This window comes from Phytophthora sojae (genome assembly GCF_000149755.1).
Source record: "Phytophthora sojae unplaced genomic scaffold PHYSOscaffold_11, whole genome shotgun sequence".
In the NCBI taxonomy this organism is placed as follows: domain Eukaryota; phylum Oomycota; class Peronosporomycetes; order Peronosporales; family Peronosporaceae; genus Phytophthora; species Phytophthora sojae.
In genome coordinates this window covers 1969057-1994024 of record NW_009258125.1, presented here as the reverse complement: position 1 = coordinate 1994024, position 24968 = coordinate 1969057, and the positions used below count along the sequence as shown (strand labels likewise).

Genomic DNA, 24968 nt, shown 5'->3' with positions numbered 1-24968 from the left:
TACGGGAGTACAAACAGTAGTGAGTACATACCGTACGTACAGTAGCACAATTACAGGCATAATCTTACTTTGTGTATAGTCGTACGGGGCTTCGGCCGAAGGGATAGAAAGAGGTCGCGAGGCGAAAACCAAGACCGTAGCGAACAACAAAGCTAAGCAAAATGTGTTTTATCATTATAGAAGGTGCCACGTCAATATTCCTGTACCGTTAATGAAGATAGGTAATAAGACGAAAAACTCACTCGCGGCTGAAGCTGTACAACTGATAACGTAACGTGGTACAAATGCAAAAATGATAACGATTTTCTCATCGGATAAAAATTTAGCGTGAATCTATTTCTGAAAGGTGCCATAAACATGTACATTCACTACCAGCGACATTGTTGACTGCGATTGCAGCTTGGTCTCAACCATGTTTCCCATTTCCATTTCTGCTTTGAACATGGCAGTCCAGCTCCGCTCTGGGAAGACCTGCATGACTCCGACCGTCGCCCAGGAGGTTCAACGCGCTCAGCAGCGCATAAAAAAAATAGCGGCCAAGGGCACCCACGACTCCGCCATAATTGTAGAGACTGCCCACTTCTACACGGCGCACATTCAGGCGCTTCAACAGCAGCAGAGCGACCTCGCGTCGGAGTTGCAAGCTGCGGAGGACGCCTACGCTGATCTGAGCAAGAACTACGAGCAGCTGAATGCAATGTACGACGAGCTACGCGAAATGTACGACGAACTCAAGCTTCATGCCGACTGTCTCGAGCCAGAAGTTGCGGCGGCATTTGAGAGTTATTTTTGTAATTAGATGTTCTATAACCTAATATCTAATAAAACGAGAATGGTTCACCTCCTTTTGGGAAGCTCATTTCTGAATTTGCGCTGTAGGTGACACATCAAATCTTTTTTAACAGGTGCTGGTTAAAATTCATATTATACTGTAATTTTTCGTTTAGGGTAGCTAATGTGATATTATTTGATAAAATTTTGCTGACAATCATTTTATTTTAACACTTAGAGAATTTAAGGATGCCAAAAAGTACTTTTGCGAGTCTTAGTGATATAGACGATGCATATTTGACGCCGAACGATGATGAAAGTCGCGAAGACTGCAAAAGACGCAAGGCTAATAAGCTCCAGGCCAAAAGTAGATGGAATATTCTTCATCGCGCTGCGATACGTTCCGAGCAACCCCTCACAGAGTGTATACTGAATGCAACGAGAATGGCTGTTCACCGCCAACAAATGTCGCCCGAGGAACGGCGTGCATCGTGCTCGCGTCATACACTTCAGGTTGCAAATCAACATGCAGTACAGTCTGGACCAGCTCGCCAGCGCGCTCGCGAGACTAACAATGCACAACATAGAGCTCGAGCATCTCAAGGAAGCGGTGTGCTTTAGCCACAATTGAGAACTACCAATAACACCACCCTCGACACACGATTGGATATATGACCACGGAGTGCATACACTGTCACGCTTTGACCTGGAAGAGTGAAAACGCTTCGACATGCTGTCTAGATGGCCGAGTCGGCCTCGCCCCTCCAAATGATCCACCGGCTTTCCTCAAGAAGTTCGTGTCGCCTCCTGCTTCTCTCCGCCAGATTCGTGCGTACAACAACATGTTCGCTTTCACCTCTATGGGCGGTTCGATTGGAGAAAACGTTGCCGTCGACAACAACTACGCAAACGGTCGGCAAGGCGTCTACACATTCCGAGTTCAAGGTACGATATGTCATCGAATCGGCTCATTACTGCCTGAGGAAGGCAGCGAACCGAGCTTTACACAAGTTTACGTCTACGACAGTGATTTGGAGCATCCAGTGGACAGACGAATGCACATTCTGGATAATCTGGATCGTCCTACCGTGAAAGCGCTTCAACAAATGCTAATGGCATACAATCCGTATGTCAAACAGTTCCTTACCGCCGGAGAGAAGGCAAGAAATGGTGTCGATCTACGCTTGGTGATACACGAGCAGCCAGGGACTGATTTAAGGACACACAACCGCCCTTCCGCAGAGTGGTTGCAGCAGTTATCGTCGACGAGAATTCGGCAAAGGAGCGTGATATCGTCTTGAGTCGTCGTGGAGGTGGTCTTCAACGTATATCCGATTTGCATCCTGCTTATGACCCCTGGAATTTCCGCTACTGTTTCCGTTTGGAGAGCAAGGGTGGTCAACCACAGTTGAGTACAAGCCAGGTGTTGTGCGCTACAAGAACAAGCGGATGAAAGTGCGCGATTTTTACGTGTACCAGCTCTTCACGCGGATCAACCAATTTTCTATTTTGCATCGCTCATCTCGGCTGTTCCAGCAGTGGTGTGTTGAAATGTACGTGAAGATAGAGCCCCAACGACTCCGTTACATCAAGCTACACCAAAGTACATTTCGGGCGGACCTTTATCGTGGCGTGATTGACGCAGTACTCCATGACGCTAATTTGAGGGAAGTTGGCAGGTTTGTTCTTCTCCCTCCAAGTTTCATAGGTGGAGAAAGATACATGCGCAAGCAGTACTACGACTCCATGGATATCGTGCGAGAAATAGGCAAGCCCGATCTATTTATCACCATCACGTGCAATCCGGATTGGCCAGATATCAAGGAGGCGATGCTGCAGAATCAGCGTGGCGCTGACCGGCCGGACTTGGTTGCTCGAGCTTTCAAGCTTAAACTGGAGGCCATCAAGGACGACATAATCAAGAATGAAGTGTGTGGAAAGGTGCGGGCGCTGATTTACGTCATCGATTTCCAAAAACGAGGTTTACCGCACGCACACATGCTGGTGAAACTTACGGAAGAGTCAAGCCCTAGACGCTCAGAGGACTACGATAAGTTTGTGTGCGCAGAGCTTCCAGATCCCAACACGCATCCCGAGTTGTACCAAACTGTGACGAAATGCATGATCCATGGACCATGTGGTATACTCAACCCTAAAGCTCCATGTATGAAGGATGGTGTTTGTTCCAAGGGCTATCCAACAGATTTTCATTCTGATACTACACGCGAGGAAAGTGGTTACCCCGAATACAGAAGGCGAGACCAGGGCCGATCCACGATGCGCAAGAATGTCGAGCTGGATAATCGTTGGGTAGTTCCTTACAATCCGTACCTATAACTGCCACATCAACGTTGAAATTTGTTCAACAATCAACGCTATCAAGTACATCTACAAGTACATCTACAAGGGACAAGATCGTGCAACTTTTACCGTTGAGGTACCCGTCACAGATGTTGGTGACAATACCAATCGGCGTATTGATATCGACGTGGTGGAGCAGTATCTCAGTGGGCGATACATTTGTCCTCCTGAGGTGTATTGGCGTATGCTGAAGTATCCAATGCAGAGGAAGTCGCATGCTGTGATTCCGTTGCCTGTCCATCTACCAGAAATGAACTACACCATTTTTAATCCTGAGCACCCGGAGAGAATCCCAGAACAGCGCCACACCATGCTGACAAGGTTCTTTAAAATGTGCGCTGCGAATGTCGATGCATCAGAGCTCCTCTACTACGAATTTCCACGTCGCTACACCTGGGTTAAGGAAGTCAAAAACTGGCAACCGAGGAAACAGGACGGCGAGAAGGCAATTGGTTGGATGGTTTCGGTTTCTCCTAACGATACTGAGCGTTTCTATCTTCGAATGCTGTTGTGTAATGCCCGTGGGCCGATGTCGTTCGAGTATCTCCGGACTGTTTGTTAATGGCACGATTCACGAGACGTACCAAGCTGCAGCGGAAGCAAGAGGGCTTCTGGAGAGCGATGGTGAATGGCACCGGTGTATGGAAGAAGCAAGCCAGCATCAGATGCCAAACCAGCTTCGACACCTATTTGCTATCATTTTAGTGCATTGTCATCCCGGTACTCCAAAACCCCTTTGGGACGCATACCTGAACGACATGTCGGAGGACTTCCAGAGAGACCTCCACCAGTCCGGAACCAGTCGGGAGGTGATATATCAGACTGTTCGAGCGGTTGACCAGTGCTTGCGCAGCAACAACAAGACAATTGAAGATTTCCGCGGTCTGCCCAAGTTGGCTGACTTTAGTGATCTTCACCCTGCGGACGCGACAACAAACCGATTGATTGAGGCAGAGCTATCGTACGATCAAGCGGAAATGGAAGCTTTACGGGACCAAGTCGATCGCTTGAATGACGATCAAAGAAACGTGTATGACAAGGTGATCAGCGCTGTTCAGCTCGAAAATGGCGACGAGAAGCTTTTCTTTCTGGATGGCCCCGGTAGTCCTTCTTGCTTCAGACGATCCTAGCGACTACACGGTTGAAAGGCAAAATCGCTTTGGCAGCTGCCTCAAGCGGAATTGCAGCCACACAGCTAATGGGCGGCAGGACGGCACACTATACATTCCAACTAGGGTTGGACCTCACATCTACGTCCATCTGTAACGTCACAGTCGGCTCCGATCGAGCCGACCTACTACGGCAAACATCTTTCATTGTATGGGATGAAGCTCCACTGATGATTAAGTACGGTTTTCAGGCCGTTGATATCACGCTACGGGATCTCATGAAGAACGACAAACCTTTTGGGGGTAAGGTTATGCTGTTGGCCGGTGATTTCCGTCAAATTCTTCCTGTAATTCCGCATGAAACACCTGGCCAAGTCGTCAACAGCTGCATTAAGCGGTCCTCATTGTGGACAAACTTTTCAATTCTTCATCTCAAGACCAACATGAGAGTTCAAGGACGAATGAAACGACAGCGATGGAGACACAAACGTTTGCTGATTTTCTACTGCGTGTTGGAGAAGGCCGGAATCAAGGTTGTATCGAGGGAGGACGCGACTACACGCGAATACAACAAGACATGGTACTGGCGGCTCCAGCTGACGTGGAAAAGGCAAAGGCCCTTCTTGATCATGTTTATGATGGTATGGAGGAGCGTTACCTCGAAAATGACTATTTTGCGGGCAGAGCTATTCTGACACCGCTAAACGCCGACGTATTGAAGATAAATGACGCAGCAATCGAAGCACTCCCAGGGACAATCAAGGAGTACGTATCTATTGACACGGTCGAAGATGCGCAAGGGTCCGATACGTCCGTGTTTCCCGACGAGTTTTTTAATTCTCTGAGTATATCGGGGATGCCGCCACATATTCTGCGCCTCAAGGTTGGTGCGCCAATCATTTTACTTCGAAACACTAAAAGCGAGGCCGGCCTGTGCAATGGAACACGTCTTCAAGTTTGCCACATGCACGATCACTACATCGAAGCTAAAGGGCTGACAGGAATCCTCACAGGCAAAGTTGTCGTCATCCCTCGCATCCCATTGATTTCTCACAACTCCGTTCTGCCATTTGAGCTTCGTCGGCGCCAGTTTCCAGTTCAACTCGCGTTTGCCATGACTATTAACAAGGCTCAAGGGCAAACACTACGGGAGCTTGGTATATACTTACCACAACCAGGTTTTGCACATGGTCAGCTGTACGTGGCACTTTCTCGGGCGACATGTAGGCGTCATGTTAAGATTGCGGTCGACTACTACGCGCACCGAGAGGAGGATGGATATTGCATCCTAAACATTGTGTACAAAGGTATAGTTGATTAGGTACAAAAACGTTAATCGGAATTGTGACTACTCAGAGCGCTGCGCCGTTTACGGTGCAGCCAGCTCGCTTGTAATAATAATATTATTGGTGATCGATACAGCGGAAATTGCGCATCTCCATGCTGCGCTTGGTTTCATTCGTGCTGGACAGCGGCTGGCGAATGGTGCAGGCTAGCCTGCTGACCTGGATCGTGTTTACGGTTAAGAGCTCACTAGAGCACAGTGGTGAGTGCCACGAACGTTCGGTAAAATGTCTAATGAGTGCTTACATGCTTTATGGTGTGGATCTTACACACAGGAAATGATTACAGCTTGTCGTTTAGATGGCTAAAAGAGAATCAGTAAGAACTTTGCGCTGTTCGCTTTGTGCTACACCCCGCAATTGGCAATTGTTTCGGATTTCTTTGACAAACCCCGTTATGGGGGGTTACACGAAGTAAGTAAATGAGTGAAAGTTTTAGAACCGCGATTGATAGTACTTACAGTTAAATACTTTCACGTCCTGAAGAACAATGGCTTCCGCAGATATGCTCGTGTGCGCGGTGTTCGGAGTTCGGACGCAACCGCTTCAGGGTAGAGCGACCCAAGGAACTACGGAGATTACGCGAGGAGGAACGGACGTGTGGGAAACTTCTACTGGGAGGCCAATCGAGGCGACTACATCCTGCAGATTTCACGTTCGGAGGCATCACCTAAAACGTCAACGGTTTTGGTAGTAGTGCAAAAGATCGTGAGGCGTGGCTCTGCAGTTTGCGCGGCAAATCGGCCCATGGTCGCAATGATGTGTATCTACTACAGGAAACGCACGTCGAGAAGGAGGAGGTGAACAAGTTCGCTGACCTGCATGCAACTGGCTGGGGTTTTCGTACTGGTAATGACAGAGAGAAGCTGTCATTCTGGTCACCCTCCGAGGGCAGGAAAGGCGGCGTGGCGATTCTCGTTGATCCTTATGGGGCCTTGAAGGATATGGCACCGGTGTTTGAACGGCGATGGGGCCCGCATTTTATGGCAGTACAAGGGCGCATGCATGGTCAGAGTCTGATTGTTCTCAATCTGTATGCTCCCCATCGAGTCCCGCAGATAGAGACTTTCTTCCGCAGTCTGGCGGATCTGGAATTTCCGAGTGGGTCGCTGGTAGCTATTGGAGGCGACTTCAACTGTACATTGGACGAGGTAGCAGATCGCAGCTACACCAGCCGCAGCGGTGCTCATGACTCAATCGCACTACGGGAGCTCTTGGCCGCCTGGGGTGCGGTGGATCCCATTGAGGAGACACGTCCACTCGAATGGCCACAAGGAGCGTTACGGCAGCATCACGCGGAGACCCACACGTACCGATACGTAGTCGATGGCCATGGGGATGCTTCCTCTCGATTAGACCGATGGTATGTCACGGCTGCCCTACGGCCTTGGGTAGCAGGCTGGGAAGTCATTGAGCCGGGGGTTTCCGCCGACCACCACGGTGCTAAACTACACCTCCAACCTCCCGATGACCCAATCTGTGTGAAAAATCCAGCACAGGTGCATCCCGCCAGCGACGCTGTTCGTCGGCGCACGGAGGAACTTCTTGAGGCCTTTTCGAAGAAGATATCGCAGTCCGATGTCACGGCCACGCAACTGGCGCTCTGGTGGGATGAAGTCAAACTTACCATTGTCAAGGCTACTCTCAACACGATTAAGGAACGCCGGCGGCGGCAGCGCAACTCTTCGGCAAAAATTGCGCCGTCTCCGCAACCAGCAGGTGCGCCTTCAGGAACGCACGGCTGGGCAGGAACCTGGCGTGGAGTCTATCACGGACGAGCTTGATGCCCTCTCACTGGAAGATGTACATGGCTCTAGCCCAGCCGCGCGTCTGAGGCGGGCTATTGCGGAGTGCCAGCGGGAACGGTCATCGCTCCACCAACGCCGTCACTTCGCCGATGCAACTTATTGGGATGGGAAGACGACGAAGGCTTTTTCTAATCGTGTATCGAGCAAATTCTCGGACAACACGATACGCCGGCTTGACCCAGTGCCTGGAGCGCCGGTGCGGGATGTCCACGCCAAAGCAGACACGTTTGCGGATGCATGGAGCCCAATCTTCCAACAGCAGGTGGAGAATCCGGAGTGGTGGTGAGCTGGATACGCGAGGTTTCTGATCCTACACAGGAGCAAGAAGCCGTTGCAAAAGAAATCACAGCTTCAGAAATCAAGGCGGCAATAACATCCTGTAAAGCAGGAAAGGCAGCAGGCCCCGATCGACTAGGAAATGGCTGGTACCGCGAGTTTGCCTCGCACCTCGTTCCAATCTTTGCGGTGGTTCTGAACAAATGGTACACGGAGGGTGTTTTCCCCGCTTCCTTTGTGGAGGCGGACATTTTCTGTCTAAAGAAGGGCGGGGATCAACATAACGCTCTCAATTACCGACCGCTGGCGCTGTTAAACACCGACTATAAGATCTTCACTCGTATTTTGCCGACGAGGGTGAGGGAGACGCTGGATGACCGCATCCATCCCAGTCAGAATGGCTTCGTTCCTGGCCGGACAATTCATGACACGCTGCACATGTATGACGCGGCGCTGAATGTATCGTCGACGGATCCCAACCAGGATGATGCCCTGGTGATGCTGCTGGATTTTACGAAGGCTTATGATTCCCTGGCGCGTGGTTTTCTGCTGATGGCTCTGCGACGGCACGGTTACCCCGCGAAGTTCATTGAGGCCATCCGCTGTTGGCACGAGGGAACCACAGTGAGATTTCTTGCGAACGGGTTTCGCTCGCGCAAGGTGGGCGTCTCCAGCGGTATACGCCAGGGCTGCCCGCTCGCCCCGTTACTTTTCATCTTGGCTCTGGATGCGCTTTATCAAATGCTGGAGCATCATCCTGACCTCCGCGGTGTCCTGCTTCGCTCGGCAGGTGGAGAGGCGGAGGTACGAGTGGCGGGGTATGCCGACGACACGGCGGTGTACTTGGCATCGCCGGAGTATGTTCCGACGCTGCTACACATCAACTCAAAGTTCGGGGCAGCATCTGGTCTCTACCTCAACCATAAGAAGACAATGATGATCGCTCTTAATCCGAAGGAACCGCCGGTGGCGGAAAGTTTGCCGGCACCTCTCACGTACCAGAATCCCGATCAAGTCGGTCGTTATCTTGGGATTTATGTGGGCACCAAGCGAGATCCTGAAAAGACCTGGGCAATAGCAGAACAGCAACTGGTCTCAAGACTCAGTATGGCCAGTCGCAAAACAACGACGGTAGATCAACGAAGTATGGTCGCGGCAGCGGTGATCATCCCCAAGCTACTCTACATTGGCCAACACGCGTGGCCGTCCACCTGCACTGCCAACCGATTGTCCAAGAAAATCAAGTAATATGTCTGGCATGGTTGTTTTATATCTGAGCTCAGTGGTGCCGAAGCCTGGCTCGACGCCGATCTTGCTGCCATGCCGCGCACGCAAGGAGGGCTGGCAGTGCCCGACCTTCGAGTTGAGCTGATGGCAATGGCTGCAATCACCGTTACGTCCTGGGCCGTGTCAGGAACGCATGTCAGTCATATTGTCGGGGATATCCTGATGGCATCTCCACCGGGGGGGGGGGGGCATCGCCAGAGCACCGGCGGTGTACCTGACACCGAATGCCGGTGTTCTTCCTGCTACCGGATTTCGTCGTGGCAAAAACCTGTGGGCTACTGGACGCATGTTAATCACGGCGATAGGGCGGTCACAATGCTTCACGGACAGGACCCCAATGGTGTCAGCGCTATTTCAATTAGCGGTTAATTTCGGGGGTATCCAGCTGGCATGGAAGGGAACCAGGCTGGAGATGGAGGGAGCTGCACTGCGCGCCACGACTTGTCATCTGTTTCTCGCCGAGGAAACGCGAGCGCTGGGACAGCAGTGCCTGGAGTGGTTGCCATACGCCAACCTTGCCGATCTCTCCCTGTACAACGGCTTTGAAGGACGCAACTCGTCCAAGTCGGACTTCCAGAAGCTGACACAGTTAGGCCCGCGTCTTCGCGATATTGTGCACTGGAGGTGTTACGGTGGTGGCAGAATCACGTTTACACCCCTCTGCAGAACGAAATACCTTACGACCGCTGTCAAGACGACGATGTAATTACTTAGCGTCGTGCTCGTCACCAATTTCCCTCGTCTACTCAATTTCAACTGGATTCAGCAGCGAGCTTCGGGTCTTTACATCTCCTACCGACCATCCGGCTGTCGTGGAGATGCTAACTTCAAAACCGGCAGAAGCACGATTGACGACTGGGACCTCTCCGCCTCGGCGAAGTGGACCGATCCGGAGTCACGTGAGACTCACCCGGTTTGTGTCAACATCGCTCCGGTCGCATTTTGCGGTTGAATACGTACATCCGCACCCACGCGTGAGCCGCCTGGTGTGCCTTTGGATGGGGAATAGGAGGTGGTCCGTGCCCCGCCGGCACTACATCTCGGCTCCGTGCCCGCACAAGTCTCAAAAGGCGGATGGACAAGTGGACTCAACTGAGTTCCGCTGCTGCAGAAGGAATTTCTCGACTGGAGTGGAACCGACTCCGACGCATCATCGGACTGGGGCCTTGGGGGGAGCAGCTTCTTTTCCGTCTCAGGCAGCATGCTTTCTCACTTTTCGACCCTACCCGTGGGCTGCCTGGATGTCCCCACCCTGGTTGCGCGGGAGTCGCGAGAGTGGACTTATATCATGTCTTCTGGAGCTGTCCCGCAGCGGGAGACCTCCGGCGCGTGTTCGTCCAGTGTTGGCGGACAGCAGGAGTATCGGAAGCCAGCCTTGAGGCGGCGTGTTTCAGCTTGGAACTGCCTCAGGTACCAGCGGGAGTCTGGGCTGTGGCTGATTCGCTTTTTCCTACAAGAGATGGGCTTGCGGAAGTAATCCTCACAGCTGCTATCACTAACGTTGCGGAAAGCTGCTGGAGGATTGGGGCTGCTTTGTACCTACATTGCGTTTGGAGATGGAGGGTGGCACACTTCGACCCGCTGAATGACGTTACCAGCGAGCATCATCAGGCGGTGCTCACGTCACGCCTCCGACAGGGGTACGCTACCGTACATCTACGACTCAAAGGCAGTGGGCAATCCTATGAATTAGCGGCCCGGGTTATGCGGCGGGTGTTGGCATCCGCCTGGAGGTGGTCGCCGCAAATTGCTCCAAATGGAAAAACCCGATATCTGCTCTTCTTTGATGGTGGATCCCGCGGCAACCCGGGTCCCGGTGGCTGTGGGGCTGTGGTCGTCCGCGTTGGCGACGAGATTGCTGGTCACGAAGTCGGCTGGGTCGGCAGCATGTCTTACGCCTCGAAGACCACCACAAACAACCTGGCCGAGAACATGGGACTCCTCACGGGACTTCGAGTTTGTCTACGGCATTACTGGACACCACTGCATGTTGCAGGAGACAGCAACATAATCATCCGACAGCAGAGAACCAGGACACCGCCGCGAGCAAAGCATCTCCACGGGCTGTTTTGGCAGAGTCGAAGAATAGCGGACAAACTGAGCGTGCTAACGTGGCAGCACCACGCGCGAGAGTACAACAAAATAGCGGATACACTCGCCAATATGGCGATGGACCATCCAAGACCGGCCCCAACGAGTACTTGGCTCAAGCTCGAGATGGGACGACGTCTACGCCCATGCCCACCGTGATGTGGGGCATTGGCTGGAGAGAAATCACGATTAGAACTCCTCGGAGCTCGCGGCCTTCACGCTATAACCTAGCTGGAGTGCCTTCGGAGACAGCAGTCACCACGATAGGTTGCAGGGCGAGTGGATTGAGACGATCGCCGACAAGGTCATAGGATGTCATTAGCGAACAATGTTAAGTGACAACAATGTACCTCACTGAAAACTGAAACTGTTCGGAGTTCGGGGCTTCTTCGTCGCCAAGATTTCATTCAAGAAGCGGGGTGCTGACCTGAAGAGGCTGATCAAGAGTGAGATGTCGACCACGATCCTCTGTGAGGCTCGCGACCTTCGGGTCTTCCCCGCCTTGGAGAACGGGCAATGGCTGGAATCTGGCAGCGACATCGCGCGGGGATTGAGAGCGGGCATGCGCAGTTATGAAGTCGACGGCATATTCTGTCGTGGGGACCTGGAGCTTACGGACGATGATTGTATCTATACGTGGCTCCTGTTGCTGGGAATGACCGGAGAGCGCGCCCCGAAACAAAACCAACTCCATATCGTGGTGGAGATTGGAGGGGAGCAGCTACTGACCCGAGGAGTGAACCGTATCTACTACGACGCGATGATGGATTGCTCTCCGGTGGCGCCTGCTCAAAGTGAATACTTCAGAGGGAATCTGTTGGAAGCATACAAGTGCGATGCTGGCAACGGGATGACCCGCTGTATGCTGCTGATTGCCGTCTTCCCCGCAGCGATGGTCGTTGGTTCCTACCTGTTTCATCGGCGTTACGACTATCTGGCCGAACCATTGATGGCTCTGGACGATATCGATGACGCGGGGAACGCATTGTTACTGTTCGCTCCGTTCAGCCAGGCGCTGGATCTCCATCGGATCAGCTTCGTCTACGACGAGAGCAGCGACCAGTTCCGCCTGAAAGTCTGTGATGGATCTCTGCTGCAACGACGACTATTTGACGAACTGGACCAGAGCCAGCAGACTATTCTGCTTCAAGACGAGGAGTTGCCTGAAGATTCGAGAACGCAAGGCCCGAGAATGGCGCCGGGAGCAGATATCGATCTTCAAACAACGTATGGAGATGTCAATGGAAAAGCGCTGCGCTTCGAGACACTTGAGCGTCCGTACAGGCGCTGCGTCTACTTCCACGCCCATCTAACGCAGTTTAAAGGTAGGCAACATGGATGGGCTGGAAGCGATGAGGAAGGACATCGAGGAGTTTTGGCCGGAAGGAGAGTCGTTATCTCAGAAAATGCATCGCTTTCATGCGAGTCAGTGCTAGAGCCTTGCAACGTCAATGGTGGCGCATGACGCGCAGCACCAGAACATTTCATTAACAGCTTGACCAAGTTCATTTCATTTCGTTTTGAACTTCCTCATCCTCTCGTTTTGTGTGCTTCTTCTGGGCATGCGTGGTGGAAGTAGCTTTTTGCGCTTGGGTAAGGATTCGGACTTGTTGCACTGCACACATTCCCCCACCCGATTCGATTTACTTGGAGGCAAGTTGCTTTTATTGTTGCCCCGGCCCGCCTACTTGAGTTTTCCACGGCCTCCCTCATCTGTCGATTTTATCTAGATACGGTCTTCTGTTTCATCCTCATCAAACGCCGAAAAAGTAGAGCACCGCGTAGACTGGCATATGAGTTTCTTGGGGCAGCTAGAACCTAATCCATGGTCACCAGTGGCAAATGCGCAGACACAATCGTAGGGCGGGCTGTAGTGCGAGGATAACCAAACAGACGCTTGCGTACAAGTATTGTTTTCTCAATCGAACGCTTCAGAAATTAACAGAGAGAATGTTAGTCGCAACTCTAGCCGCACCACGGCAAGTCTCAACTGTTGTGTTCACCTCTAACCACCCTTTATCTTGTTAAACACGCAATAACGTATCGTTCGCTACTTAGCATTTAATAGTAGCGATAACTCTTCGGCCCGTGAAAGGCCATGCGAAACGTAACAACTACGACATCGGTGGCTCGGAAAAAGGGTTGCCATTGAATCGGCGCTTGATGGCCATCAGATAAGCTTCATTTATAATAGCAACACTTGAAATCCTTGATAAATCTGTCAAATGTGATGGACCAGAAGTAGCAACCCTGAAAACTTACCCGAAGATTGGACTATGCAAGGTCCAAGAATTGCTCCGGGGGCAGAATTTGATCTACAAACAACGTTGATGGAAATACGCTGTGTTTCGAAACCGGGAACGTCCTTACAAGCGCTGTTTCGACTTCCACACCGATCTAACGCACCTAATTCAAAGCTTACAAAGAGGTTGGGCCAAACGCTCAAACAATTGAGGAGTTTGGGGCGGAAGAAGACTCATGATCCAAGTCGCCTCCAAGCGATATGATACTACGTACTTCAGTAGTAGAAGTAGTCTTTCCTGATTACTGAAAATTAGTTATCGCATTAACTTGCTTGTCGCGTATTGACGCTCTCTTCTCTCTTTTTTTTTCGCGCAAGCGCAACCTGCTGTCGTTCCGGCCAAAGTGAGGTTCAGAGCTCAAGTTACCAGTCTCTTTTCCCAAAGTTACCGCTAGGTTAGTGCTGTGTAGTTAGTTACGTCGGAGTGCTCCATGTTGAACTTGTAAGCCGTCAATCATATTGTGTGGTTTAGCGAGCAATACGACTCATAACTCCCTAACGCGGTATGTGGAACAAACACGGTAGACTATAAACTGCTGCATCAACCTCAACGCTGTTGAAAAGGGGAATTTCGTCTATGGCTACCGCTGACAACACCCAACTTGATCTGAGGATGGTCACAGTTGCCAGCATTGATGTATCCTGTCGTTTGGCAGGATTGCTCCAGAGAATACGGTACAATGTGGCCAGTACATCCGAGAAAAAATCACAAATGAATTCGAGCCTGCTCAGCGCCATATAATATGGTTGTTCCGGGTGGCGCATTGGCGCAGGAGGCTGAGGGCGTTGGTCACTTGAAGCAAACTTGGTTCCGCAGTACAGCATGCATGAGTTCCGCTCGTCGAGGGTTTGCCTGGTCATCTTCCAGAGCGTCTGCAATGCACCAACTTGTTTCACACTGTAAGTGTGACTATGGTCCACGCCAATCCACTGCACCGTTATAACACAGGCTGGAACTAATTTTTCAGGATCATCAGCATAACAATACAACATGCCTCCCGAGTCCCCCTCCTCAGTCTTCGCTTGGTGGTGTAATGTGCCTCCCAACTCCACCGACGAGCTCTTAAAATCAACGTAATGAGGGAACATTTCTTCTCCCTCTTCTTCATCACCATCACCTGATCGGAAAAAGATGCTGAAAAAAATTGTGCCGTGTGACCAGTCCCCCAAAACCACATTATTGATGTCGGGCATGATTGTGGGGTAAGGTAGTGGCTCGTCCGTGGCTAACTCAATAGCGACCAGGGCAACGTCGTTTTGGTCATTCTCATCAGCGAAAAACTCGAATTGGGTATCGGGGCTGCTCCAGTTCCACGCCTCATTGGCAGGCATGATGATTTCAATGCCATACTCCTCTTTCAAGCGTCGGCTTCCGCCCTCTAGCTCATAAATAGTCTCAGATTCTGTCTCCGGTTCCGATACAGAAGTCTCCCACACGAGAGTGTGCTTTGATGTCAGCACCAGCAGAGTGTAACGCTGGGTATCTCCCGCAAGACAAGAATGCAAGTAGACAGCAACAGCACATACTTGGCCCGAGCAAACAGATTCATCGTCGTCGTTTGTCTTGACTTTGATGTATCCTGCAGCTTGAAGAGCTTGCTTCCGAGAGTACAGCCTTGGCTGGACTTGATTATCTGGGGATTCATCGATGCCTTGAATCGTACTCGCTGACGTAAGTAGTAGGTGGCAGCACATTACACCGGCAGTTTTTTATTTTCATAATTTCTTACCGTAATCAACCACCGAGAACATTCCTGAAACCTTCTTTCGGGACAGCAGCGATTTCAACGACGCGACCTCTCAACCACCTGAGAGCTTGAGGAGGCGTCTGTTAGCGAGCGGGCAGCCGCGCGACCCTGTAGACGTGCAGGATCGCACATGCGAGGGTAAGACGAAACTCCTAATAATTACTGGCACATTACGACGTCATTTTCAGAAATAATTTATTTTTTTCAAAAAAATAAGAGGCTATCTATATAGATACCATACATACATCATGTCGAACACACTAACTTTCGGAAAATACAAAGGTCAATCCATTGAGGATGTATTCAAGAATGATCCTGGATACTGTCGATGGATGCACAACCAACCAAGCCTTAACATTAGTGAGGATATCAAGATTTTCCTTCACTCCAAGTTTCTCAGCAACGATAATTCATATATGATGACATGGGGGAAGTATCGGGGTAAGACTCTCAAGCAGATTAGCCGAATGGATCCCGGATATATCGATTACCTACGCAAGAGCGAATTCGTGATTGAGAAGTGTCCTAAGCTACTCAAGGAGCTTAACTAAGAAAAAAATAATTTTTTTTGTTAGCTAAAATGGGGTCTACAACCTATGCGGTTGAGAATTCTAAAATTTCGCCGGTTAGTCTATCGAACGTTAGTTCCTGTTCGCTGATCACGAGGACCAACAGATTTACGCCTTGACATCCAGCGTTGGTACCCTGAATCTGAATGGCTTGAGGTACATCACGCTCAGTCAGACGACTAACGTCAGCGATAAGGACACGGTTAGTTAGCGACCACGTCTGATAGTCAAGGAGACCATTAACTAATTCAGGTGTTAGATCACCATTGATCGAAGAGATCTTAGCCAACTCATTGTGGAAGTGATGGAAGTCATAATCATGGCTAATGTCGAACACCTGAGTAGAACCAATGCGCACGTTGAAGTTGCGAATCGAACTACCTGGGTGGAGTGTCCATGGAGAACTATCGAACGGAGATTGGAATTCCTGAACAGTAGCAGAAGCGAAATTACCAGTCTGTTCAGCAAAAGGGAGTACAACTACGTATTTCGCATTCTTAACACTTGCCGATAGCTGTAGATCAAAGGAAGCGTTATGCTGAGTCGATTGCTTTCCAATACCAGCCCGCTGATAGAACCACTGAGCGTAGCAATCGTTGTAGCGAACCTTCTTAACCGGCTTAGAAATGATAGCCTGAGGATTCTCAAGATGTACAAACGGTACATACAGGCGAGCCGTAGTGAAAGGCATATACGTTCCATCGATAGTAGGTTCAAGAGCATTGACTACAGCGCCCCAAGAGATACTGAATCCGGCAGAAGCAGCAAGCACTCCAGCCATGGGATTACCACTGGAAGAGGCAGCGACCATTACAGGACATACATTGCCCGAAGCAAGGGTAGTAGAAGTTAGAGACATACCCTTTGTAGAATCTACAGCGATAGTAGAAGTTCCCTGATTGACGCGGAAACGGAGGCGAATCTGGGGATTAGCCATTAAATCAAGTTCCTTGAAGATAGGATGGAGATCGGATAGCTTGATCTTTAGCATGTAGTTCCATGTACCCATGATTGCGTTAGCAGTGGCAGCACCAGCTACAAATGCACCACGAGCAGTTTGGTTAGCAATGGTGGTAGAAGCAGCAGCTCCACCCACCGAGGGCCACGTCGAAGAGAAATCAACGCCAGCAGTAGGAGGGTTCGACAACAGACGCTTTACGAGACCGTCATTAGCAATTGTTGCTCCTCCAGCAGGAGTAGAAGTGGTGAAAGTTGAAGAAAAGGCAGCAGTGTTTGAATAGCCATCGCCGTTGAGGGAATTAGTTCCAGAGCTGTACGAGACGGACTGAGCAGCATCGGGGAACAAGAACGATTCCGCTCCATGCTTCTCTACATACTGAGGACTGTATCCAGTCCGAGCGCGAACGTTGTTCCAAAAGAGCTTGTAGTCGGCCATCGATACGATGGTCTTACCATTTAGTTCAAGACTCAGGCTATCGATGACATCCCAGTTGCCACACTTTAGAGTAGCGCAGAAGCGGTTAGCAGGTAGAGTCTGACCAGTAGCACCATTCTTCATCGATACTTTGTATGGAAGCATAATGTAGGCATCACGGAGGCTCGCAAACCCTTCTGATCTATTCAGTTGAGCTGTTGCGTCAATAGTGATGACACCATTTTGATACGATCCCTGGTTGAGATCGATAACAAACGGTACACGCTTGCCTGATGATACCTTGATCTCCGGTTCGCTCTTGAGCGAGCTCTGGTACAAATATTGGTCGGATAATTGAGATTCTATATGGGATGTAATATACTTTCTCAAAATTAATTATTATGGAGTTCATTAAACCAATCACATCTGATCATGACCTCATTGAACTTGCGAAAAAAATGAATATACATCTTGATGATATTTTTGAGTCAAGTGAGATAACAAAGCGGCTCCCAAAGAAAGGATCATATCTGATTTTGTTGAGGCAACCTAATATGGATGTAGGACATTGGACATGTGTTCATGATGGGGAGTATTTCGATAGTATGGGTGAGGCAGCCCCAACAAAGTATGGAGTCGGTAAATACAATCCAAAGCAATACCAAGGTACGTATGGTGATTATTGTGGGATATGGTGCATGCTGTGGCTCTATTCGAAACAATATCGTAAGCCAGATGTATTCAAAAATATGAAAGATTTAAATTTAACTATTCTTTAATTCAACGTATATAGCAAACATGTACCGCGAACTAACTATTTCAAGCGATATTCCTGCCCGAAAGCTTGGCAAAGCTTTCAAGACCGGTAAGCTTAGTCTTACATCAAACGAACTCAAGGGTAGCGGCTCTGTTATCCACCTTCATCCGACGTCTTATGAGAAAGCTATTAAGGCTCGTAAGGCTGGACGCGGTGTCAGACTTGACATTACCAAGCACGAAGTAAAGAAGGGATACAAGAGGGCTCAAGGAGGTTCTATTTGGTCCAAGGTGTGGGGAGGGATCAAGTCTGCTTTCAAATTCGCTAAAGATTCGGGAATCTTGAGCAAAGCCGTTGATGCTGCCGTTCCTGCGTTAGCAACGTATGCCGGTCAGCCAACGGCTGCCATCCCCGCGCGAGCTGCAATTAAGTCTCTAACAGGAATCGGTATTTACGACTCCGATAGCGACAAGGAGGGAGGACGTGTATCGATGGCTGACGTAAAGAAGGCTGCTAAGAATGCTCTTGGATATGCCAAACGGAGAGGAATCATCACTGATGCGGTCGATGCAGGAGAGAAGTTCCTACTATCAAAAGCTACCAAGCCTGAACATGAGGATCTAATCAGATCTATGCGAAAGGAGGTTCGTCGTCGTTATGGAGTAGGAGTAGCAAAGAAACGCCCAGCGAAGGGTTCGGCGGAGATGAAGGAGCGAATGGCAAAGCTACGAGCTATGCGAAAGAAGGGTAAGTCTGGAGGTTCTTTTACATTGTAAAAAAATTATCGAAGATTTATTTTTTTGGACGGATCAAGAGCATAATAGATACCGAAGTATCACGGAAAATGACCTTCTTGTCATTTTGATTGTATATGCTTAGCGTAATACTGGCACGAGATCCGTTATGACAGTTCATCCACGCATACTGACTCGGTTTGTATGAAATGACCTTTCCAATAGCGGCATCGCCTCTATCAAAAGCGCTGACAATATCGCCTGAGGCTACGTATTCGTTTTGGTAAGATCGCAACGGACGATGTAGGAACTGGTTGGATGGATCTGAGGAATGATATTAGAGAGCTGAGCACTTGCAACAGTAGCTGGAGAAGCAGGATATGACCCAAGCGTCAATCCTACTACTTTTCCAAATTCAGCATTATCGATGATCAATCGAGGGACACGAGTGGTAGTCGGCAATCCACTACCGCCCGAGGAATATAGACCTGTGGTAGGTCTTGTCCATGTATAGATAGCGTTGTAGGTGTAGGAGAGAAATCAAGCTGACAAGCGTAATAGACGCTGTTAGCACTCATTTTGAGGTAGAATGTATTATTCCCAGACGGATCGATGAGATAGGCCCCAGCATTGACAAGAGCCGTCTGAATGCTTCGATTGATATCGTCGTAGGAGTAGATTCCATCAGGAAGGCTTAGATTGATTGTCGATGTAGTTGCAGCGGTAGGTACTTCGATTTTGAAGGTTGTGTTCTGAAATTGCATCGAATCAATGTTATACTCGGAGTTATACATTGAAATCGATTGAATAGCACATACTACATCGCGGAAGTCAGCGGCCGATCCGGGAAAAGAGTATTTCCAGGTTGAGTTGGTTCCATCCTGTACCAGATTGGTGCTATCGAGTTTGATAAAGCTGGACATATTGTTTTATATGAATGGAAGCATATTTTTTTATAAAATTAGTCCTCAATTCGAATCACTCTATCAAAGTTATACCTGATCTGACCCTTGACGGAATCTATGAAGAGCATTTGCCCCTTTCGCTCCGTAGCCTTGTTGTAGAAATAGACGATTGAACGATCATCTACTCCCTTGATATTGAAATCTTTCACAACCATCTGGAGATCACGCTTCGAATTCGCCTTTAGGATAGCTACATACTCTGAATTCAAGCGTATCATCTTATCCGTGGCAAAGTAGCTGTGGCTTAGGAATATCGTACTGAGCTTGAAGTGGCGACCTCTTGTATAGTAATGAGAGAACAAATTCTTCTGAAGTAGCTTATCGTTGCTGTAGTCATCTATGATGACGAGCTCAGGTTTACTGGAGTTGATTGGTGTATGACGAACCTGATCAACACTTGGAGGCGAATCAGGGTCGGCGAATGTGATAAAGCCATCCAGCTTGTCGCGAAGATATTCGTACAACTCCTGATGAGGATTACGGGCAATGATCGTTAGATGAGCGAATACGTGAGGAGAATGTTTGAGGATGTACATACATAGATTGTTCTTCCCACTGAACGATGGCCCCAGAACCACCATTCTAAACAACGCTTTGATGTCAAGCGCTGGAATATCACCCATCGATGCGCTTTTGAACTTTTTTGGGATTGAATCCCCAAAATCAGGAATACCGCTCATGATTATCGTCTAATCTATATAGCTTTAGACAAAATGAGTTCTGGTTTTTCTTATCCTCAACCAACATTCACATCTTCAATCTATAACCCTGCATTCTACCTATCGTTGGATGCCAGTGGTTTTCTAACGTATGACTATGCTCAGACTCTTTATCTAAACAAGTATGACTATCGTTTGTCATACATTACCGGTATCTCTCAAGGAATTGCAACCCAAGGAGTAGCACTTGTCCCTGGATCTGGTGGTGATATCAGCGGCCTCGGGGCAATCAGCTGTAGTAGTCTGACTGTTAATGGATCAACTATTACAAGCGCTCCATCTTACGTTTTAGGAATTACGCCTGGTACCGCGGATCTAAACAAAGCATTGGTACTTGATGGATCGAAGAATGTTTCAGGAATCAGTTCATTATCAGCTTCGAGTCTTACAGGCACGCTACAAACCGCGGCTCAGACGAATATTACCTCAGTAGGTACGCTGAGCAATCTCACCCTGAATACGGGTGGGACAGGTCTATTCATTCCGAATCTCAAGTTCTGGGATGGCGTTAGTGCATGGGTTAACTTCAATCATGCTTACTTTCTTAACGTTATCGAGGGAGGAGCTTCCCCCAGTACCGCTGTCGTACTCAGTAGTACAAAGGATTACTCTGGAATTCGAGATCTAACAATATCGCGCAATTTTATAGCTTCAACTTCAATATCATCATCAACGCTGACATGTGATACGATTTCGAAAAGCGGCACTCAAACGATGAATGCAACTACCCTCAACATCAATCCTACCACTCTTCAAATCAAAGGAACAACCCTGAATGCTACTGGAGCGGAGCTGAACAAGCTTTCCGGATGTACAGCAACAACAAGCGAGTTGAATTATTTGGATTTGACTACTGGGGCAGGAACGGCTGAAGCATTGAAGGCACTCGTTCTAGACTCTAATAGCGCGTTGACAACAGGTATCACATCACTAACTTCGACCAATCTGATCTCAACGACGACCACTCAATGCCAAATTGCTGCTGGTACTTCATTTACATCGACAACGCGTGCGTCTGATTTCAACCTCATTATCCAAAATCAATCCAACACGGTTGGGGCTCAGGCTGGATTATCGTTCGTGATTGAAGGTACTAGTGATATGACTACGTATACACCATCTGTCAATCTATATTGTACCAGAACAGCTACTGCCGCTCAATATTCGATGGCCGATTTTGCAATTAGTACCAGAAGTGGTTCAAATGCTCTTAGTGCTATGACTGAACGCATGCGTATCACTCAACAGGGGTATATTAGATTCGGATCATCGTCATCGACCGCGAAAATTGATATTACATCAACCGCGAATTTACTAAGCGGATCGTGGCAGCGTGCAATGAGAATCGCTAATGGTCAGGCAACGCCTATCGAATTCGAAGTTCAAATTTTCAATGATGTTGCTGGAGGTAGCAATGGAGTAGCTTTAGGGACCACTACAAGCGATCCTCTTAGGTTCATGGTTGGTAATACTACCAAAGCATATCTCAACGACTCTGGACGGTTGGGAGTTGGAAACACAAGCCCCGAAGCGACCATCCACAGTGGAGGAGAGGTATGGGCAAACAACTTCATGCATATCAAGGGTAATGGAGATGGTTTCGCTCGTTATCGATTCAATTGGAGCCAGACTGACTACCCAGCGATCGGAACTGACTCTACGGTCGGGGCGATCCGTCTAGGCAAATGCGATGGAAACTATAATTGGACAGCCTATGTTCCGGTGAGAGGTGGTTCATATACCAACGCATCAGATCAGAGATTGAAGAAGGATATAATCGATTTAGAATATGGAATAGATGCGGTCATGAGAATGCGACCAAAACGATTTAAAATGATTCAGGAGCAAACCTCACATGTTGGATTCATCGCGCAGGAAATGTATGAGGTTATACCGGAATCTGTTGATATCGGAGCAAACGATGATCTCAATGCTGATGGATTTCCAATCAATCCATGGGGTATAGATCTATCTAGCCTGACATCGGTTCTGTGCAAAGCGATTCAACAGCAGCAGCAACAAATCAATGAACTCAAGCAAAAATTGGACTCAATTATATAGAATGGCTCCATTCAAGTTCCGACTATCAACTCGAAAAGGCAAAAAATATGATGCTGTTTTTACTGATGGGAGGGTTGTATCTTTTGGTGCTATTAAGCGGACTGGTGAGCCTTATCAACAGTATCGAGATCGCACATCGTTGAAAGCTTACAAAGACTACGATCATAACGATAAGGCTCGCCGAGAGAGCTACTACAAGAGGCATGGACCCCTTGACGAATCAAATCTATACACAGCCGATTGGTTCTCGAAAAAATATCTTTGGTAGAGTATATATATCATGGGTTGCGTACCAAGTAAAAGGCAGATCACAAAGGATTTGACAAATCCTGAAACTGGTCAAGTCATCGGCTCAATAACGATGCGCGATGGAGTAGTATCTACTGGTGATAATGCTTATATCCCCGTGCGCAATGTCCACAACGGCAAGAATGCTATCATGGTTATCGATATCGGTGATAAAAAAATTAGAGTCTACCGTGAGAAACAAACAGAAGTATCTCTATAGAGCAAGGTTTTCACGCTCTTCGACTTTTTTTTCGGCTGGTACGCCCATACCCGTCCACCTTCAGTTTGGGTAGCTGCTTCCACCTTCTTGATTGACTTATCGAGGTCAGTAGCCCATGCTGCTGCTTGGGTCTGTTGAGGTCGGTCATGGATGATTAGATTCTTCATGATGGACTTGAGCTCAGCAATGTTGAGATCGCTGTTGTCTCCATAGCTGCCGCCTGAACTGGCGATGATGCGGGGGTTGAAAAAGAACATAGCTATATTAGTCCGAAAATAAAAATGGCCCAAGCGATAATTAGAGTAGTAGGAAATTTCATAGTTTATAGTAATCGAGTGATAATTTCCTTGAACTCCTTATCATCAATCAGACGATTGCTGTACATATCCACCGTGAGAGACTTCAGCTGTTTGATGATGCTAGGATTATCGTTTCCTAGCTCTAATTCACCTTTCAGCTTGTCATACTCGGCGCGGAGCGTCGAAAGTGGATCCTCGAGCTTGTCGTGGAAGTTGTACTGGAGGTGAGTGATTGCTAGGATTTCCTTGAAAAGCTTCTTATCATCGATCGATAGCTTATCGTATGAGGCTTGATCAATTTGCTGCTTATAGACTAAGGTTCGGATCATTCCTTGGAGACTCTCACTGATTTGACATTTTGGACCACATTTTCGGCGATTCGGCTGTACAATGACCAGTGTTTTTGCATCAAGATCGGGAATTCTGATGTATTTGCTCCCAAACTGCTTATAGGTATAGGCACTAGGTGTAGCTAATCCCTGGATCTCGTTGAGATTATAGGTACGACCTCGGCGAACCACACCTTCCAATGGAGCAACTCCTGCACCACGCAATCCTCGCCCCTTAAGCCCGCTACCTTGAGCTAAATGACGAAAGTGAGCACGGACATTAGCTCGGTCCACCCTTGCTCGAGCCGAATCGGGCATTGGATGATCATTGTACCTAATTTCATTGAGTTCTTGTGCTCTGGTTATATAATCACGTTTCTTAACCGTATACGCTGCCTTAGTAGCTTTTACAGCTGCTTTTGAAGCTCTTACAGCGTCCTTATCGGCTTCTGAATTTGAGTTCATTAAATCATGTAGATTCTTTTCCAGCTGACTGTAGGCTTCTCCGTATGCGCGATAGGCTTCTTCAGCCTCATCGTGTAGCTTTTGTAGCTGCTCGTCCTCATAGCCATCGTAACCTAGTGGGCTTTTAATGTCAGAAACGTTGCTGAAGATAGCTTCACGGAGTAGTTTGAGGTTATCATCAAGAATTTTCTCTAAATTCTTATCATCATTCTCATCAACGTACTTACCATAATCTTCAAGCTTGGTTAGTAAGAATTGAAATGTATCCATCCATCTGATAGTTTTCATTAGGTAAGCCATAGCATCACCCTTCACTGGTTTGTGCTGTGCATTCTTGAAGTTCAGTGGTTTAGTATCTGTCGGCATGCCAAGATAGTAAGTAGGATGGGTTTTAATACCCTTATCGGAATCAACAATCGGATACAACCTTGTGGCAATCGATACTCCATTATTAGCAAGTTTCTTATAGTACTGGGTGAGGATGGTTTTAGCTTCGAGATCTGGGATAGACATTAATTTATCCATATCTTCATCTTTTCCGGTTTTAAGTCCTGGAAGTTCTTCAAAGTCCCCATCAAACGCATCGTATGCTTTGGCAAGTTTCTCCTTATCCATTTGAGTGTTTAGCGATAGCACCAATCCCTTATCCTTAACCATTGCTACGAATCGCTCGAGTGTGGCTATCCAATTGACTTCCTTCTGTACAGCAGGGCGATGCTTATTAGTGTCGGTTCCAAATACATAGATTCGGAAATTGGCGTCAAGCCATAGATACCCCTCTTTATAAATTTTCCCGTCCTTGAGGATAGGATTGATTTGCTTATGAAGATGATTGGCTTCTAGCAAAGCACTATTTTGAATAATCAACCATGTAAGATTGTACTTGGCGTCGTCATCATCTAGCTTTGTAGAAGTAGATTTGTCCTTGTACTTTAAATCTAGTCTTGGCTCCTTAAGTGGAGTATCTAAGTCCTCAATATCATCATCACCTCTCCGCTTTCTATCTGATCGAGGTGGTTTGTCTTCCCTACGCATCGCATCAACTTCATCGATCGAGTTGCTTTCCCCATCGTAGAAAATATCGCGAATCT

The 24968-nt window shown here is 48.4% G+C and overlaps 12 protein-coding genes across 12 annotated transcripts; 9 read left to right on the top strand and 3 right to left on the bottom strand.

Moving 5' to 3' along the window:
- Nucleotides 1-1020: 1020 nt before the first annotated feature.
- On the top strand, nt 1021-1392 carry PHYSODRAFT_306382 (hypothetical protein; the record flags this gene model as incomplete). The annotated part of the gene is made up of 1 exon (XM_009538371.1): nt 1021-1392. One exon carries the CDS (start codon nt 1021-1023, stop codon nt 1390-1392), a length of 372 nt encoding a protein of 123 aa, XP_009536666.1.
- A 5058-nt stretch (nt 1393-6450) lies between these two features.
- PHYSODRAFT_440125 (hypothetical protein) lies at nt 6451-7603 on the top strand (the record flags this gene model as incomplete). The annotated part of the gene is made up of 2 exons (XM_009538370.1): nt 6451-7342; nt 7407-7603. Coding segments are annotated over 2 exons (1089 nt in total), but the record flags the coding sequence as incomplete, so codon positions are not given.
- Nucleotides 7604-7743: 140 nt separating this feature from the next.
- On the top strand, nt 7744-8064 carry PHYSODRAFT_417960 (hypothetical protein; the record flags this gene model as incomplete). The annotated part of the gene is made up of 1 exon (XM_009538369.1): nt 7744-8064. A coding segment is annotated over one exon (321 nt), but the record flags the coding sequence as incomplete, so codon positions are not given.
- A 2898-nt stretch (nt 8065-10962) lies between these two features.
- Nucleotides 10963-11130, top strand: PHYSODRAFT_419533 (hypothetical protein; the record flags this gene model as incomplete). Its single annotated transcript, XM_009538368.1, has 1 exon — nt 10963-11130. A coding segment is annotated over one exon (168 nt), but the record flags the coding sequence as incomplete, so codon positions are not given.
- A 367-nt stretch (nt 11131-11497) lies between these two features.
- PHYSODRAFT_306380 (hypothetical protein) lies at nt 11498-12511 on the top strand (the record flags this gene model as incomplete). Its single annotated transcript, XM_009538367.1, has 1 exon — nt 11498-12511. The coding sequence occupies one exon, from the start codon at nt 11498-11500 to the stop codon at nt 12509-12511; it is 1014 nt and encodes a 337-aa protein (XP_009536662.1).
- A 1332-nt stretch (nt 12512-13843) lies between these two features.
- PHYSODRAFT_306379 (hypothetical protein) lies at nt 13844-14680 on the bottom strand (the record flags this gene model as incomplete). The annotated part of the gene is made up of 1 exon (XM_009538366.1): nt 13844-14680. The coding sequence occupies one exon, from the start codon at nt 14678-14680 to the stop codon at nt 13844-13846; it is 837 nt and encodes a 278-aa protein (XP_009536661.1).
- A 664-nt stretch (nt 14681-15344) lies between these two features.
- On the top strand, nt 15345-15647 carry PHYSODRAFT_526748 (hypothetical protein; the record flags this gene model as incomplete). Its single annotated transcript, XM_009538365.1, has 1 exon — nt 15345-15647. One exon carries the CDS (start codon nt 15345-15347, stop codon nt 15645-15647), a length of 303 nt encoding a protein of 100 aa, XP_009536660.1.
- A 43-nt stretch (nt 15648-15690) lies between these two features.
- On the bottom strand, nt 15691-17403 carry PHYSODRAFT_526421 (hypothetical protein; the record flags this gene model as incomplete). The annotated part of the gene is made up of 2 exons (XM_009538364.1): nt 15691-16272; nt 16321-17403. Coding segments are annotated over 2 exons (1665 nt in total), but the record flags the coding sequence as incomplete, so codon positions are not given.
- Nucleotides 17404-17429: 26 nt separating this feature from the next.
- On the top strand, nt 17430-17819 carry PHYSODRAFT_526693 (hypothetical protein; the record flags this gene model as incomplete). The annotated part of the gene is made up of 1 exon (XM_009538363.1): nt 17430-17819. A coding segment is annotated over one exon (390 nt), but the record flags the coding sequence as incomplete, so codon positions are not given.
- A 19-nt stretch (nt 17820-17838) lies between these two features.
- Nucleotides 17839-18573, top strand: PHYSODRAFT_526935 (hypothetical protein; the record flags this gene model as incomplete). The annotated part of the gene is made up of 1 exon (XM_009538362.1): nt 17839-18573. The coding sequence occupies one exon, from the start codon at nt 17839-17841 to the stop codon at nt 18571-18573; it is 735 nt and encodes a 244-aa protein (XP_009536657.1).
- A 919-nt stretch (nt 18574-19492) lies between these two features.
- PHYSODRAFT_526760 (hypothetical protein) lies at nt 19493-20176 on the bottom strand (the record flags this gene model as incomplete). The annotated part of the gene is made up of 2 exons (XM_009538361.1): nt 19493-19846; nt 19892-20176. 2 exons carry the CDS (start codon nt 20174-20176, stop codon nt 19493-19495), a joined length of 639 nt encoding a protein of 212 aa, XP_009536656.1.
- Nucleotides 20177-20209: 33 nt separating this feature from the next.
- Nucleotides 20210-20446, top strand: PHYSODRAFT_418331 (hypothetical protein; the record flags this gene model as incomplete). The annotated part of the gene is made up of 1 exon (XM_009538360.1): nt 20210-20446. A coding segment is annotated over one exon (237 nt), but the record flags the coding sequence as incomplete, so codon positions are not given.
- Between the last annotated feature and the right edge of the window lie 4522 nt (nt 20447-24968).